The sequence below is a fragment of the Podarcis melisellensis genome (assembly GCF_964234715.1).
Source record: "Podarcis melisellensis genome assembly, chromosome: 1".
In the NCBI taxonomy this organism is placed as follows: domain Eukaryota; kingdom Metazoa; phylum Chordata; class Lepidosauria; order Squamata; family Lacertidae; genus Podarcis; species Podarcis melisellensis.
This window is the reverse complement of record NC_138528.1, coordinates 94,465,646-94,481,760: the sequence shown is the minus strand read 5'-3', so window position 1 is coordinate 94,481,760 and position 16,115 is coordinate 94,465,646. Positions and strand designations below refer to the sequence as shown.

The 16,115-nt window shown below is 39.1% G+C and overlaps 1 protein-coding gene and 1 long non-coding RNA gene across 2 annotated transcripts in view; one reads left to right on the top strand and one right to left on the bottom strand.

Annotated features, from left to right (window-relative positions):
- Positions 1 to 7,644, top strand: part of ACTR3 (actin related protein 3) — a 34,394-nt gene extending 26,750 nt beyond the window's left edge. Inside the window, exons 7-12 of the mRNA XM_081922011.1 lie at positions 587 to 730; positions 1,408 to 1,581; positions 2,793 to 2,885; positions 4,384 to 4,509; positions 6,161 to 6,244; positions 6,707 to 7,644. Coding sequence (XP_081778137.1) covers positions 587 to 730; positions 1,408 to 1,581; positions 2,793 to 2,885; positions 4,384 to 4,509; positions 6,161 to 6,244; positions 6,707 to 6,802 — 717 coding nt within the window. The 3' untranslated portion in view covers positions 6,803 to 7,644. The remainder of the gene's footprint in view (positions 1 to 586; positions 731 to 1,407; positions 1,582 to 2,792; positions 2,886 to 4,383; positions 4,510 to 6,160; positions 6,245 to 6,706) is intronic.
- LOC309376088 lies at positions 7,413 to 14,772 on the bottom strand. The gene is made up of 2 exons (XR_014171062.1): positions 13,348 to 14,772; positions 7,413 to 12,551 (listed from the first exon to the last, which is right to left on the bottom strand). It is a non-coding gene; the product is annotated as an uncharacterized lncRNA (long non-coding RNA).
- Between the last annotated feature and the right edge of the window lie 1,343 nt (positions 14,773 to 16,115).

The following is a 16,115-nucleotide window of genomic DNA, read 5'->3' as shown; positions in this document are numbered from 1 at the left end:
TTTTCTTCTTCCTCCTCCTCTGCCTTACAAGCTGGTGAAAGAGGAAGGCTATACTGTACCAGACTGATGATCCCCTTATATATCTCTGTCTACCATTATCTGTTTACACTATGTTAAAGACGCACACCGTGTGTGTGTGTGTGTGTGTGTGAGAGAGAGAGAGAGACAGAGAGAGAGAGAGACAGAGAGAGAGACAGACAGAGATATCTTCAGAATTATTTTAAGTTTGGATCCTTTAGTTGCAGTAGTGATAAACAAAATTTCCTCTCTTTTTACACAAAAATGGAAGAGCTTTAATACTTCCAGGATTCATTTCATTAGGAATCAGAGTGCAGAGATTGCTTTGTGTTGTTGTAGATGATGCTTTAATTAAGTGCTGGTATAATCTATGGCATGTAGAAAACCCAGCATTATCTGTTCTGTAAAGGGAAATATCCATGTAACAGAAAGTGAGATGATAGTAGAGGGATGGAAACATGGGACTTGCTTGCGATATGTGTTCAAGTGTTCACAAATATGTCTCTAAAGTTTGTATTTGGGATTAAGTTCATTGAAGGATTTTATTATTATTATGTTTTACTTTCAGGCTGAAGGTTATGTGATTGGCAGCTGTATCAAACATATTCCAATTGCAGGACGAGATATAACTTACTTTATTCAACAATTGCTAAGAGAACGAGAAGTAGGAATCCCTCCTGAACAATCATTGGAAACTGCTAAAGCGGTGAAGGTAATGTATATTTTAAAAAGCAAATAGATACTTAATGATTGGCTCAGTAAGACTCAAAAGCTGACACAACATATATATGTTCTGTGCCACTACTGGTATTAACTTTAACAATTCAGATCAGGTGACTTATATATTGGAAATCAAGATGCTATCTTGGTGGTAACAAATTGCCAGTAATCTAATTAATTCTCTGGGCTAGGAAGGTATTCTAATACTAAAAAGTACTTAGTTTTGCATAATGAAAAGTCATAATTACTTTTCTTGAGACTTTTCATGAATTTTTCTTTCCCCCCCCCCCCTGAGCAGCTGTATTATTACTGATGGATTTTAAATTCTAAAGTGTATGATGGTATGGTATGTAACCATGGCAAAAGTACATTTGAGCATGCATTTTCCGGAGTTAGCATCTCCCAACTAAAAACCCCCCACCTAAGATAGTTTAGGCTGTCAGGTCTCAAGAATTTTTGCCTAGTGGTGCATAGAATTGTGTCTAGCTCTGAGTGCTAATTATCTTAAATGTATGCAGTTAATACTAACTCAACAATTCTCTGGTGTTTTCATTTGTTTTTTAGTTTTTTAAAGGAAGTTTCATTCCTGTTCCATTTAAACTGATCAAATATAAAACCTTAGTAGATTTTTGGGAATTTCTTTTGTAACTGCCTGCATCTTATTTCCAGGAACGCTTTAGTTATGTCTGCCCTGATTTAGTAAAAGAATTTAACAAGTATGACGCAGATGGTACCAAGTGGATCAAACAATATACTGGAATCAACGCAATCTCAAAGAAAGAATTTACCATTGATGTTGGCTATGAGAGATTCTTGGGGCCAGAGATCTTCTTTCATCCTGAGGTAAACTGGTGCAGATCTTCATAACACACACAGAAGTATACTTTTAGTTTTATCTTCCCAGAAGTAAATACTGTCGTGCTTGAACGAGTCTTGTTCCCTTGTAAGTGTGACTTATGATTGCAGCTTTCATTTCATAATGTAGGGCAGGTAGTGCCTTTCAAAGTTGGAATTAAAAGCCAGCGTACTCCCACCCCCTTTTTTAAAATAACCTTAGAACTCAATTTCTTGGTGCCGAGTTAATTATGTTGGCTTTAATGTTCAACTGAATCTGTTTTTAACTTTTGAGGATCGTGAAGCTTTAAGGCATTTCCCCCTGCTTCTTAAATGATACTCTGCTGAAGAAGAATCTGGGGCTGGAGGTGGGAGGGGAGATCTAGCTGTTATCACTAAAAGCCACACAACATGCTTTGTATAATAGTTTCTCTCTTCCCACTTCAAATTTGAAACCACCAATCTGGCTTCTGTGGTGAGCTGAGGGAACAGGAATAAATATTTCTTCCAGCTGATTCCCATTTTTTCATGCTGAATAAAACTGTTTGATTCAGTGCTTAGCATCTGAGATGTGTAGGCGGTCTCCAAAGTGTTCAGTACAATGCAGCAGCAGGGAGAATGGAAAGGGTAAAGGGATTGGAAGGCTTACATTTTCCTGAATTCCTGTTCTTCAGTATCTGTATATGGTTGTACTTGGTTTTTTACCCTTTCATTTTTTTTTATTAGTTTCAAATGATCTTTATTATTATAACACAGGACCTTTGAGAATAAGTGGTACTTTACAGAGGTACATAAGCAGGCAGAAGCTGCCTCAAATTTACAGTGTAAAATAGCCATTGGGAAAGACTGTAGAGGCTGGTGAGGGAGAGACGAGAAGAAAGATTATTTTTCAGAGCAAATACTGATTCTAAGTTAACATATTTTTTGTATTAGAATTTACCTTCAATTAAACTAGTGCTTCTTTTTCCATAGTGTTTCTCACTATGTATCTTAGTTTTTTCCATCTTGCTAAATTCATCTCATCTAGCTTCCTTAATGCTTTCTTTAGAAATCTGCAATAATCTACACTTGCCTCTAATATGTTAAAGAGAAGGCTGATGCTTCAGTATTATGTATGGAAAATGAAACCTGTTTGTATTTGTTTTTTAAAATGCTCCATTAAGCAATAAAATTACTTGTAACCTAATCAGTTCTTTGCTGAAACATACTTCTGTTTTTAGTTTGCTAATCCAGACTTCACACAGCCTATCTCAGAAGTAGTAGACGAGGTAATTCAAAACTGTCCCATTGATGTTAGACGTCCGCTATATAAGGTTAGTAAAGCTAAATAATGTTTGTGTGTATGTGTGAGAAAGAGAGAGAGAGGTTTCTTCAGAATATATCTCTGCCTACTTGCTAAAGAGATCTCAATTCTTCCGTTGAAAGCACAATAATGGGCTATGTTACAAGTGTAAGGAGCTGCCGTATGCAGTCTGACAAGTGACCCACCTAGCTTAGGGTCTACACTGACTGGTAGTGGCTTTCCAGGGTTTGGGGCAGGGTGGTCCAAATTTCCATACTAAGTGGGCCTTGGGACACGGGTGGTGCTGTGGTCTAAACCACTGAGCCTCTTGGGCTTGCCAATCAGAAGGTCAGTGGTTCGAATCCCCATGACGGGGTGAGCTGCTGTTGCTTGGTCCCTACTCTTGCCAACCTAGCAGTTCGAAAGCACGTCAGTGCAAGTAGATAAATAGGTACCGCTGCAGCGGGAAGGTAAACGGCGTTTCCGTGTGCTCTGGTTTTCATCACAGTGTTCTGCTGCACCAGAAGCAGTTTAGCCATGCTGGTCAGATGACCTGGAAAGCTCTCTGTGGACAAACGCCAGCTCCCTCGGCCTGAAAGCGAGATGAGCGTTGCAACCCCATAGTTGCCTTTGACTAGACTTAACCTTCCAGTGGTCCTTTACTTTACCTTTACCCTTTACCTTACCAAGTGGGCCACAATAATACTTAGACATGGAACCCCCAGGCTGCACACTGCCATGCCACACAGGGGTTGGGGAACAAGGCTGAAAGTTGGTGCCCCCTCCCCAGTCTTCATGCTGCCTTTCCAAAGCTTTACCAGAAGGTGCCAAGGACTGATCTTAGACCCTTTTGTGTACTAAGCATGTGCACATTTATCCCTGATTAGCCCTACATTCAAGTGGATATTGTAAATAATGTAATTCACAGAATGAAATATATTGTTAAACTATAACTAAAAACAAAATATGAAAGGGTTAGGTTGTATCCCCTGCCGTTGTTCCACTATTATAAGCAAACTTCTGCTTGTGCAACAGAACTTCTCCTTCCCCTCCTACTCTCTGGTTGGAAGACCCTCTGGAAGAGGTTTTGAGGGGAAGAAGAGTAGTTGCATGGAATGAATTTTGGCATGATCATTTAGGAACGTTTGTTGTGTTGCATAGCTTTTAAAATTGGGTTAACTTAGAACAAACTTATTAAACAAGTTATTTAATAAATTTCTAGATTGAAGAAAGTGCACTTTAAGTATCTAAACATCTGTAGTAATTTGTAATCTAGCCTTTCTTTCATGGGGTGCTCAGCTTAACACTGATTGTAAAGCCATAAAATTCTCAGGCTATCTGTAAAATTCCTATTTGTGAAATAATTTGTCTCAGTCTCTTAAATTGAGCATGTATGGCTCAAGCATTGGCCCTGTTCCTTGCTGTGTCTGTTTTGTAGTCATTACAGCTGCCTTCACTCCTTATTTTTAGAAACTGATTCCTAACATCCAGTGTTGTTAAGTAATACAATTTTTGTGTGTACAATTTAGAATATTGTCCTCTCTGGAGGCTCCACAATGTTCAGGGACTTTGGTCGCCGTTTACAACGAGACTTGAAAAGAACTGTTGATGCCAGACTGAAACTCAGCGAGGAACTGAGTGGTGGCAGACTGAAGGTTTGTTTCTTTAGTTAAGACGTTTCACTTGTATGTGTAGTCCGCTAGTTTACATCACATCTCTAAATGGAATCCTATAAGAAAGCCATTAAATTGTGTCATCCTCATTTTGAACTGTATCAATCTCCTCCTCTTTAATTATCGTATATACTTTAGTATAAGCCGACTTTTTCAGCACATTTTTTATGCTGAAAAAGCCCCCCTTGGCTTATACTTGAGTGAGGCATGCGGTGGCGGCAGAGGGACGAGCGGACCAAAAGGAGCCCTTTGGGGCTGCTTGTTCTTCTTCCACTGCTGCCGCCACCACCAGGTTTGTGGTGTGGTGAACCGGCTTATACTCGAGTCAATAAGTTTTTCCAGTTTTTTGTGCTAAAATTAGGTGCCTCGGCTTATACAGTGGTTCCTCGGGTTACATACGCTTCAGGTTACAGACTCCACTAACCCAGAAATAGTACCTCGGGTTAAGAACTTTGCTTCAGGATGAGAGCAGAAATCCTGCTCTGGCGGCACAGCGGCAGCAGGAGGCCACATTAGCTAAAGTGGTGCTTCAGGTTAAGAACAGTTTCAGGTTAAGAACGGACCTCCGGGACAAATTAAGTACTTAACCTGAGGTACCACTGTATTTGGGTCAATTTATACTCAAGTATATACGGTACTCTCCACATTTGTGAAGGTTTCATTTTTATGGCTACAGGCACTTATCCTGTCCCTGATCTTGATAACTAGTAGTGGTTTTGGAGAAGCAGCTGTTGCCACCTTTGTGGAGAGTGGATACTCCTGTTTCAGTGTTTATTGCAACAGATGGATAACAAATAGAATTGGCCAGCTTCCTCAGAAAAATAATAAAAAGCATTTATTTCAAGTCTGCTGGCAACATGAGGCTTATTAAATTATAGAACTGCTTTCAGTACCGTGTATTGTTTTTGGTTGGTGAATAAGTGCTTATATTGGAAACTACCTTTTGTTACATAAGAAGAGCCTGCGAGATCAGGCCCGTGGCCCAACTGGTTCAGCATCCTGTTCTCACAGTGGCCAACCAGCCTGAAAGCAGGATCTGAGTGCTTTACTGGCCTGACCACTTCAACTTTACTGTCCTGTACTTTCCCTCTGGCACAACAGATTGGAAATGGCAAGAGGCATGTTATAGTGGCTTCTGTGAGAGAAGGGAGAAATATATTGAGGTGTTTTTTAGGACTTTAGTACCTGGGGAATAAGTGATTTCTAGATTCTGCCTGTTTTCAACCATGTAAACCCACAAGAAGTATCTCGTAGCATTTTTGGGAGAAAGGGAAAAGTTCACACTTGTAATACAGAGAACGTTAATGGCTGACAATGATTTCCCAGGGTTTCAGGTAGAGGTTTTTCTTATCACATATGACCCAATCATTTTAGATTACAATATTGGGGCTGGGACATGGGACCTTCTGCATGCAAAGTCATGTTCTCTTCCACTGTGCTGAGAAAACATATATATATATATAGGAACCTATTCAGATTAGTGCATTTGAGAGAATTTGATTAAAAACTGTTTTGCCTGATGGTTAAATATTCTTAAAACTGGGGTTTTGCTACAGCCAGAGAAAAAAAGAAGTGTCTGTAATGACATTTTATTTAAAACAGTACTTTGTACTGATTTTATTTTCTCTTGTAGCCCAAACCTATTGATGTACAAGTTATCACGCACCATATGCAAAGATATGCTGTCTGGTTTGGAGGATCAATGTTGGCTTCCACGGTAAGTTGACAAAAGGAAAAAGAAATCTGAAGAGAACTTTTCTCACATATATTTTGACCTGTATTCACTGTCACTGTTTTCCACTTTATCCATGGTATACGTTTATAGAACAAGCCCAGTCATGGTGCTTTAAAAAGTGCTCTTTTTTGGGGGGGGGATAATGCCTGGAACCTTTTATAAATAGACTTTCCAAAATGTTTGTAACTTATGAGGAGCTTCCTTGAAAAATGTAAATGCATGGGGGAAGAGTTTTTCACACTGTCTATTGTTTATCTGTTCTTAATTTTTTCCAGAAACATCTTTTTAAGGCAGTGTTGTCTTGTGTTACATAAGCTATAATACAGGCACAAAACTGAGACAGGTGCTTTAATAACAAGTTTTAATATATCACAAGTTTAACCTAAAAGTGTCAAAAATATATTTTTAGTGAAAATATTCCCTTTTATCTTCTTTTCCCCCCAGCCTGAGTTCTACCAAGTATGCCACACCAAAAAAGATTATGAAGAAATTGGTCCTAGCATCTGTCGTCACAACCCAGTTTTTGGAGTTATGTCTTAAATCCGACCTGCCATGAGTTGGATCTAGGGAGGCTGGGAGATGGAGGGTCTTTCTCAATACATGTTTGTCTGAATGGCCGCTATTAAGATAACAAAACATGACTTGAAAATAAGAAAAAAAAAAGACCAAACACAATTAAACAGGAATATTTTAATAAGTGTCTCAACATGCAGATGTAGTGGGAAGCCAAAATGATTCCAAGTGTTTTTTTTCCTTTCGATTGAATATTTGATCCTGTGCGTAAACAAAACAAAAGAAGTGGGTTTTTGTTCTTTCTGTGCCCTGATATTTTGTATATTAATGGAATATCCAAGATTTGATGGGATTTGATGGTGTGTAGATAGTCAGCTCTATAATTCTTCAATTGTACTCTTACACGTGTACAATGAGAGAGCTTGTTTATATTTCATACTTTTTTATACGTTGAGAAAAAATATCAGTGAATGAAAGAAATGTAATATTTGACAAGAGAAATACCAGTGACCAATTTGAGATGAATAAAAATAATAATAATGCCCACATGAAGCTTAATCATGTGAATCTCTAGTAACTTCAAATTATGACCAATCCTAAAACTTGGGTTCCACACACAATGCAACTTGGCAAGTGCTTTTGGAACTAAGGAGCTAGAATCTTGGATTAACCAATGCCTGCTAGTGCTTTCTGATTACTCAGTGCATTTTCATTCTATTTCTTGCTTTTGGGGGCGGGGGGAAGTAAAGACAAGACTGTTGGACCAGTATTGCAGTTCTGTAGTGTCATTTCTAATTACAACCAAATATTCAAGTTATCAAAATAGGTGTATTCCACCATTCCAATAAAGACACAAAAATTCTTTTTAATGTTTGTCTGAGGCCTTTCAGTCTCATTGCTTGATCGTTTGAAGGTCTCTCTTTCTAGTTTGCCATGGCAGTTATTAAATCAGTAATTTTAAGGAGACGAAAATGGAACAGGTATTGTGACACAAATATGAAAGTGGTGCATGTTTCTGTGATTTTAGTTTCTATTCAACAGCATACAGAAGTGCATATGCAATTTTTAAAAATTTAGCTTTCATTAACATTTTCTCATTATGTTTTGGTAAATAATGCTGCTGCATTTTGGGGGGTATTGTTGATTTGCTACTGCAGGATCCAGGGGGTGATTTATATGGCTTCTGTATATACTATTACCTAACAAGGAGCTGGTATGGCATGGCTGACTATACAAATATTTAGAGCAAAATACGTTGGCCTTTGTGGAGTAAACGTAGCTGCTGATCAGTGTATTGCCAATTTAGTTTTAGCCCCGCTCATTCACCTTTCGATCAACTTGAGGCCGTGGGTCCTGAGTGAAAAGGGAGATTGAAAAATTGGAATGTTCCCTAAAAATTAAATTGGATTTTTAAAGAGTTTTGAAATTTCTGTTAGTGTTGGATCCAGGCATCACAGAGCCTGATTTCTGCTGATGAGACAGTCACTTCATGGCAGGTGGGGGAGGCAAATTTCATTAGTATAATTTTTCATTTGCAACACCTGTGTTCCCTTAAAAGCTGTTCTGCATAGATAGGAGACCTCCTGCAACAGCATGGGAGGTGGTTCTGGGAGTTGCAGAGGAAGGCGGAATATATGAAAATCACACATGCCCCTCCTGCAGCATGAGTCTCCACGGGATACATGGCTGTGGTGTGAGAGAGAATCACCAGAAATCAGGTGAAGGATACTTTGCACAAGCAGAGCTCCCTTCTCAGGTGATTTCCATTTGTCCCACTGCCACCTCATACATCATACTCCACACTGTTCAGAGGGCCCCAGGGCCTCTTGGATAGGCTTTCCAAAAGCCACAGTGACTGCAGAGGGAAAGAAGGCCAGGGAGAAATGTGAAGTGCCTTCTGCTCAGGTAACTACCGAATATAATCTCTACTAAACACAGGTGCAATGAACTACTTGAATAGCATTTCTGCATATGTTCTAGAAAGCTATTCCATTGGTTTGAACACTTTTATTGTATTTTCAAGTCTACCAACGAAGATGTGTGGATTTCTTCTACTGAAATGTAGTTTAATGAATAATGATGTGAATCTCCTATGTGTTGCATACCAGTAGTAAAGGATGACAGTGGAATTAGCTTTGCAAAACAATAAGATAATTTTACAACTAATAAAATGTTGCATACAGATGCTCAATATAAGATTATTCATAATGCAAACTATTTAAACAACCAGGTTATCAAATTGATTCCTCAGTAACGGTTGTTTCTTGCTTCCCCCAAGAAAGCTGTCAGCTAAGAGGAAACTATGAACAATTTTTTAGGCAGAGTCCCTAAACTTCAGCATCTAAAGAGTTACCCGTTGGCCTTCATGCTTGTAGACCAGCACCTTGATCTCTTCTGTCATTTTGTGTATAAAAAATACTCAACCTTAATGCATTTTATGTGGATTTGTCATATTTGCATGCCCCCTGGGGCAGAAACACTTTAAAAAAATTGTTGCAATGATCTGAAAACTTAATAAGGTACAACTAGAAAGGAAAGTTCTGCCATGGCATGGCTGTACTGTACTGAATCTTTGCTAATAAGTTGTTCCTTATGGGTGATATCTAAGACATATTCAGACTCATTGAAATCAGTGGGCTTAAGTTACTATGTGTATGACTAATGTTGACTATCACCCAACATTATGCTAGTTTTCTGTTAATCCTGCAATATTCTTTTTAAAACAGGTAGAATTATTAACTACAGACTTTTTTTATGAAAGGGTATTGACCCACAAGAAAAACATCAGTCAAGGACTGCTCTGGCTGGGTGAAGTCAAATTCACAAGCATGTGGAGTTTGCAGCATTGCATAGTTGCCTTGTAGTAGTTATTTTTGCCCCACCCCATCTCAGTGTATGTACCAACCCTTCTCTTGCTCATGCTCTGAGTCACCCCCTTTCTCAACACTGCATTAAATTAGGCTGAGAGTACTAGGTTCCTAACCAGGAGCTAAACTGTCAGTGGATATATTGCCTAGTTAGAAGCCCATGGGTAGCTTGAATATTTCCATTGAAAAACAAGAACAAAAACCTGATTTCCCAGTGCCTTAATCAAATATCAATATTGTGCAGTATTCAGTTATCAAAAATGTGTGTACCTAAATTATGAAGCTCAATTGTTTTAGTACATTTGATCATTTGGGCTATGACTATCTCACAACTGTAGTGGATATGGAAGCAGAGTTTCAGGTGCTAGGTAATTGCTAGGAATTGGTATAGGAGAACAAATGTGATAGTCTGCGTGCCTAATGTGGTGCAAGAGAACCCCAAGCTTAAGTGATACAGTGATTTAACTAAATCTTTGTATGGGAAACTCGTCATTTTCCTATAATATTAAGGGAAGGAATCGTGTAGATTTACACATGATTCGAAGGAGACTGTTGTGTATGTATAAAAATGCATCTAATTTTTATTAAATAAAATATATTATTATTTAATTACCTGCCCTTCATGCTAAGGTCCCAGGGTAGGGATTACAACATTGAAACACAATAGTAAAAACAAATTACAATCACAAGAATAAAGTGGGTCCTAAAAATATACACCTAAAGTGTCAAAAGTCAGGGTGAAGAGATGCATCTTCATTGGAAGCTGTATAATTAAGGTGTTTGATGCAACACAGGTGCACGACTTAGGGGCTACCACAGAGAATGCCCTAGGCTGCGTTGTGTGAGTTGTCTCTGTATACACACCATTGCTTAAGCTTTTGTACTTGTCAGTTTGAGATACAAAGAAGTAGCTTGAAAATGTGTGTGAGAGAAAGCGCACATTCTATATGCTTCCTGAATATTTATATATGACATAATCTCCAACATTCAGATCTTGTGGTTATCTGGGATATATCTGCATTCTTATGGACAAGTCCTAACAGTGTGTGGCTGTCAGTGGCAACTTCAGCAAAACTGTTAGTGAAACTTCAGTCTTCCCTGCTTAAGAAAGTGAATAACACATCATACAATTGTCATAAGGCATCATATGATGCTGACAATAGGTGGTGTTATAGAATACGGCAGATAAGATCAGCACAGGATGCCCATACAATCAAAGGTATATATTGTTATTAGAGGGTTTTATTATGCTGAAAGGAATAACCCTTATGAAGATCTGTCTCTGTTTAGTTGCACTTGTGTATTCCAAATAAATGCAGACAAGATTTGGATCCTACTGACCAAACCTGTCACTTAAAGCTTAACTGGTTGTGTGTTGCAGAGGGTAGCTGATACTTTATTAATTGGCTTTTGTTTCCTGAGGCAAATCAAAATTCCATTGGTTTTTGCTTATATAGAGTTTTTCTATAATACTGACATGTCCTATTAGTAAGGTCTGTGAAGAACAGTGATTACACCCGAACCAAGTTTGTTTGCTAGAACATCAAAGTCTATGCCGAAAATACCTAATCCCAAACTACTCTTTGTTTCCTTAACTCTGTTACTTAAATTAGTGGGCATAAAGATCTGCTATATCACAATGGTACAGATATGCTGCTGTGTAATAAAATCTTGCTGCTCTCTGCTACAGGTAATCTTAACATTCATTTTTGTTGTTCATTTAATGGCTGTTTGAGCAGTGAACAAAAACTCACATGTGACCAAATCTAACACTGTAAAAAGCACCTATGATACAGTAATTAACTGTACATTAGAAACTTGATGTGGCTCAATAGCCTTCTTTGAATGTCCTTAGCCACTGTCAGTGTTTCCAAGGATACTAGATAATCACAGGTGTTAGAAAAACATTGTTTCAAGTCCCTACTGCTTTTGCTGAAAGTTTTAATTACCTAGTGGTATTTTAACAATCTGTTTTCTTCTCTCTACTTTAGGAATACTGACTTTTCCATTGTCTATAAAGAAAAAGGTTATGTTCATACTAGAACATTGCACACTGCTATCTTATCTGTACATATTTTGTAATATCTGCTGTGACTTTACATCCCAGCTGAAACTAGAAAATCTTGTCTGCAATTTTTAACCTCCTTCTAGCTTGAGGCCTGGTAAATGCAAAACTCTTGGCAATCTCAGTGAAGTTGTCTGTGCTTGTAGGCGAGATTGGTTCATCATGTTTCTCCTGAACATCCATATCTTCAAATCTATTAAATACCATTCCTTATGTCAATAGTGAGACCATCTGATTGTGTGATGCCACTTTTGGCTGACATTTTAGCTGGTATCAAAAAAAATAAAATTGATAAGTCTTCCGTGTCTAAAAGGGCTTGGCGTTCAAAGAAGGAGACTGCAATGATGCTTCAATAATAAGCCTGAAATATTTTACAAACTATTGGCATTCACATTCTATTATACATCATGTAGCCCCTACCAGAGGTATATACAGTGTACTGTGTGGTAGCTTAAGGGTTTGGTTTTTCTCAACATGGGTTTCATAGTTGTAGGTGTACATGCCCTGTCTCCCACCTCATTCTGTACATCTGGGGTGGGGAATCTCCAGATATTGGACACCAACTCCCATCAGCCGCTGCCATCAAAGAAGATGGGAGTTGTCATCCAGGAACATCTAGAGGTCCACAGGTACTCTGTCCTTGCAATGCATGGTTAGAGTAGGATGCTAAAACATTGCCTCCGCACTGCATGTACGGTCTACAGGCTGGTTCAATGCGAGAACCCTCTCTTGACTTTCAACTCCATTTTCTCTTTTTCAGTTGCATTTCTCTAAAGCTATCAAGCTAACTTGTTTAATGTCTTGTGCAAAGCTCTCTTCTAATTTTTGGAAGGAATATCTAAGCCTATCCTTAACTGTATGACTCTATAAAAAGTACAATGTAAGGTGTGGGAAGACAAGCCAGTAAGACCTGAGGTTTGTGTGTAGCCTTGTTTTGTCTGCTAAAATACTTAGGAAATAATGATCTGGCTATGTCACTGGTGCGTCTTCTGCAGGACAGGTTTCAAATACGGTATTTGTTATCCGTACCCTTGGATGTGTAAAGTGGCTTATCGTGGATTACTTTGTTCATTAAAAGAGCACTCCTTTCCTATCCTGGTTTAAAACATTTTTGTAGAGGGCCATTTCTCAGGAATTGCATGCTTGCAATAAGCAGAGGCAAAACTAGGTGGATTTTTCATCACTACAGTATTGCGTGGCACTCCCTGTGCACATACTCTAGCCCTACTCTATCCATTATCTCCTCCCCTCTATCCATTTTTGTCTCCTCTCCATTTCCCCTTTTCCAGTGACACAAATTGTAACTGACCACTACAGACAGCTCTCCCTACTTCCAACTCTCTGTCCGTTTCTGGTCACCACCACTACATCTCCTCCTCTCCTTCCAGCCCCATTCCTGGGCTCACCACATAGCAGACCCATTTCCTTTTCTTTACCCCCTCCTTACACAGTGGCATGTAATGAAGAAGTGGTAGCAGTTATCAAAGGGCTGGTCTGGAGAGCAAGAATGGGCCTGCATCACTCAAAGGGTTACATAGTGGTCCCTGGACTGCATGTTTCCACTACTGTTTAACTGTTTAACATAGACAGTACAATATTCACCATCATCTTCATCATCATCTTACGTATTTGTATGCCACCTTTCCAATAGTTAAAACCATGCTCAAGGGAGCTTACAACATGAAATGATTTACATAATTACAAAAGTTGTCAAACAAAGCACATCTGAAAGTACACAACAAAATTGAAAAATTTCCACATGCATTTTGAACCATAATAGGATCTAGAAATAAAGATACAAAGAATTAAATAACAAACCTCCCCACAACAAAACCCCCTAAACAGTACCCCAGTCCAGGAGTCTGTTCAGCAGCCTCAGCTTTTATAGCTGGAGTCAGTCAGGGGCCTGCCCTCCCAAGTTAGGTGGAAAAAGGCCTGCAAAGCTGGGAGCAGGTCTTCCAGGACTCGCAGCCAAGATTGTCTCAAACCTGTACATCTGGGGTGAGGATTTGTCCACTTGGACAACCTGTTGGGTGCAGGTTTGTATCAGTTTTCCTAAGCCTCTGCTTCTGCAATCATATTAACTTACAATCTGAAAATTCCTGGAGGTAGTTAAAATGCTAACCGTCCAAAATCACTTCAACATTATCCTGCTTCACAGCGAGGGCTTTGATCCGTCCTCAGTTATGCACATAACTCCAACCCTACCAAATATTCATTATTCATACCCTATTTCCAGTCACACCCTTAACCTGGGAGTAAACCCTATTCAACACAGGCCTTATTCAAGCATTGAGTGAGAAAATGGGGATGAGCCAGCTCAGTCCCAGCATTCTTCACAAGTTGGAGGGTTAACTTCTGAAACTGGGAGCCTTTTCTACTTGTGTAAGTTCCCCACATGATTTAGGGTTCTAAGTTATATGAGGAACCTAAATGAACAGAGTGGGCTTCTCATGACAAGACAGTCCTCATTGCCGTCATTATGAGTAATTCCAACCAATTGGGTACCATATTACCCAAATATGGTAAGACAGTTACTTCCAGGGCAAACATGCCCAGGATTACATTTAGTGTGTGTTAACATCATTCCCTATTCTTTTACATTTTCAATGTCCTTTGGCCTTTATTTTATTAAGCCTTTAATTACTGTCTTGTGTAAGATGTTTCATTGCACATTGCCTTGGTGCCTCCTCTGAGGTAGACTTTTGTTTACTTAGATGAAATGGACATAAGCCTCTACACACAAGTGTTGAAGAGCCTGCCAAGAAATGTGTAAGAGGTTTACAAGAATTATAGCCCTATGTGGACTACCATCATGCAGAAGTGACAAAACAGTATAGGTATGAATTGAGGGATAGGTCTCCGCACCATAGCTACAGCACCAGTAACTAGGAGAGGAGGAATGGCAACTAAAAACTAGCACAAAGCTCGTCTTGATTGTTTGCATTGCTGAACTTCCCCATAAAGGTAAAAGGTAAAGGGACCCCTGATCATTAGGTCCAGTCGTGGCCGACTCTGGGGTTGCAGCGCTCATCTCGCTTTATTGGCCGAGAGAGCCGGTGTACACCTTCTGATCGGCAAGTCCTAGGCTCTGTGGTTTAACCCACAGCGCCACCTGCATCCCTTGAACTTCCCCATAATTATCACTAAATAAGACGGCCAGTTGTATTCACTCACGGTGATCAGGATTAGTCAATGGCCTTATTCTCAAGTGGGCCTGTGTCTTGTGAGAATGCCCACCTTTTATCTGCTAATAAGCAGTTTGTGGCTTTGGTAGTTTTAAGGTCCTCTTTTGTGGAAAGTGGAAGAGAGGCACTCTGTTCTGTAAATTTAGTACTGAGCAAGTCTTTGGATGTTGCTGTGAATTTCTGCCTGAACCTTGAAATATCATTGTCTCCCCCACCTCCCAAAGTCAGTCTAGAAGAGCTAATATTTCTAAAGATAGAAATTAGGAATTTCTAAGAAGTCTAAGAATAACGAACACCTCAAATCAAACACCAGTATCATGTCAAGGGAAATGGTAAATAGGTTTTAACAGAAACCACTTAAAAATAGCAAAAGCATGTCCTGGAATAGTAATTAGTACTGCACAGGAAGGAGTTATGACTATATAGGCATAAGCTTTCCTTCACACACAGTTTAAGATAATGACACCTAGCTATGTTATAGGACAGAAATTAACCTAATTATGATTGCCTTGTTCAGATTGTTATTTATCCCCATCAACAGTTTAGGAGAGTGATTTCTAAGTTGGTATTTTTCATATATATGATGTTTCACCAGCTATTCATTACATCACTGGAAATACAAATGTATCATGGTCCAGATCTGTTAATTTTCTTACGGTATTTGCAAAGTAATTGTACTCAGAGATGTTAAAAGACTCCCTCCATCTCAGCTTTCATTTCAGCAAGACCAGTGCTGCAATATCAGCAGCAAGGTACCTTGTGTTGTCTACCTAGGAGGGAACATGATCCTGTGGTGGCTACAGTCCATTCTACAAGGATAGAGCTGGAATGTAGTTCTGAAGGTCTTCTGTTCTCTCTCCTTGACCTTTGGGTTGCCCAGTGTGGGGAAGGTTTTAATGAAAAGATACCCTTTTAAAAACCAGTGAAGTCAAATATCCAAGAGGGGAAGAAAGGGGAGAAGGAACAAGAAGGAAATTATATATGTGATGTCTGACCCTCCGTGCATCCGATGAAGTGGACTCTTAGTTCATAAAAGCAACATGCCATAATAAAATTTGTTACATCTTTAAGGCATGACATGACTCTTCATTGTTATTGCTACCCATTGAATTCTCACCTCTCCTGAAAACTCATGGAAAATCCTAAGAGGTCAGTGGCTCTACTGTCAGAAGTACAGTCCTTAGGTTTCCCTTACAAGAGAAAATGCCAGTTAAACCAGA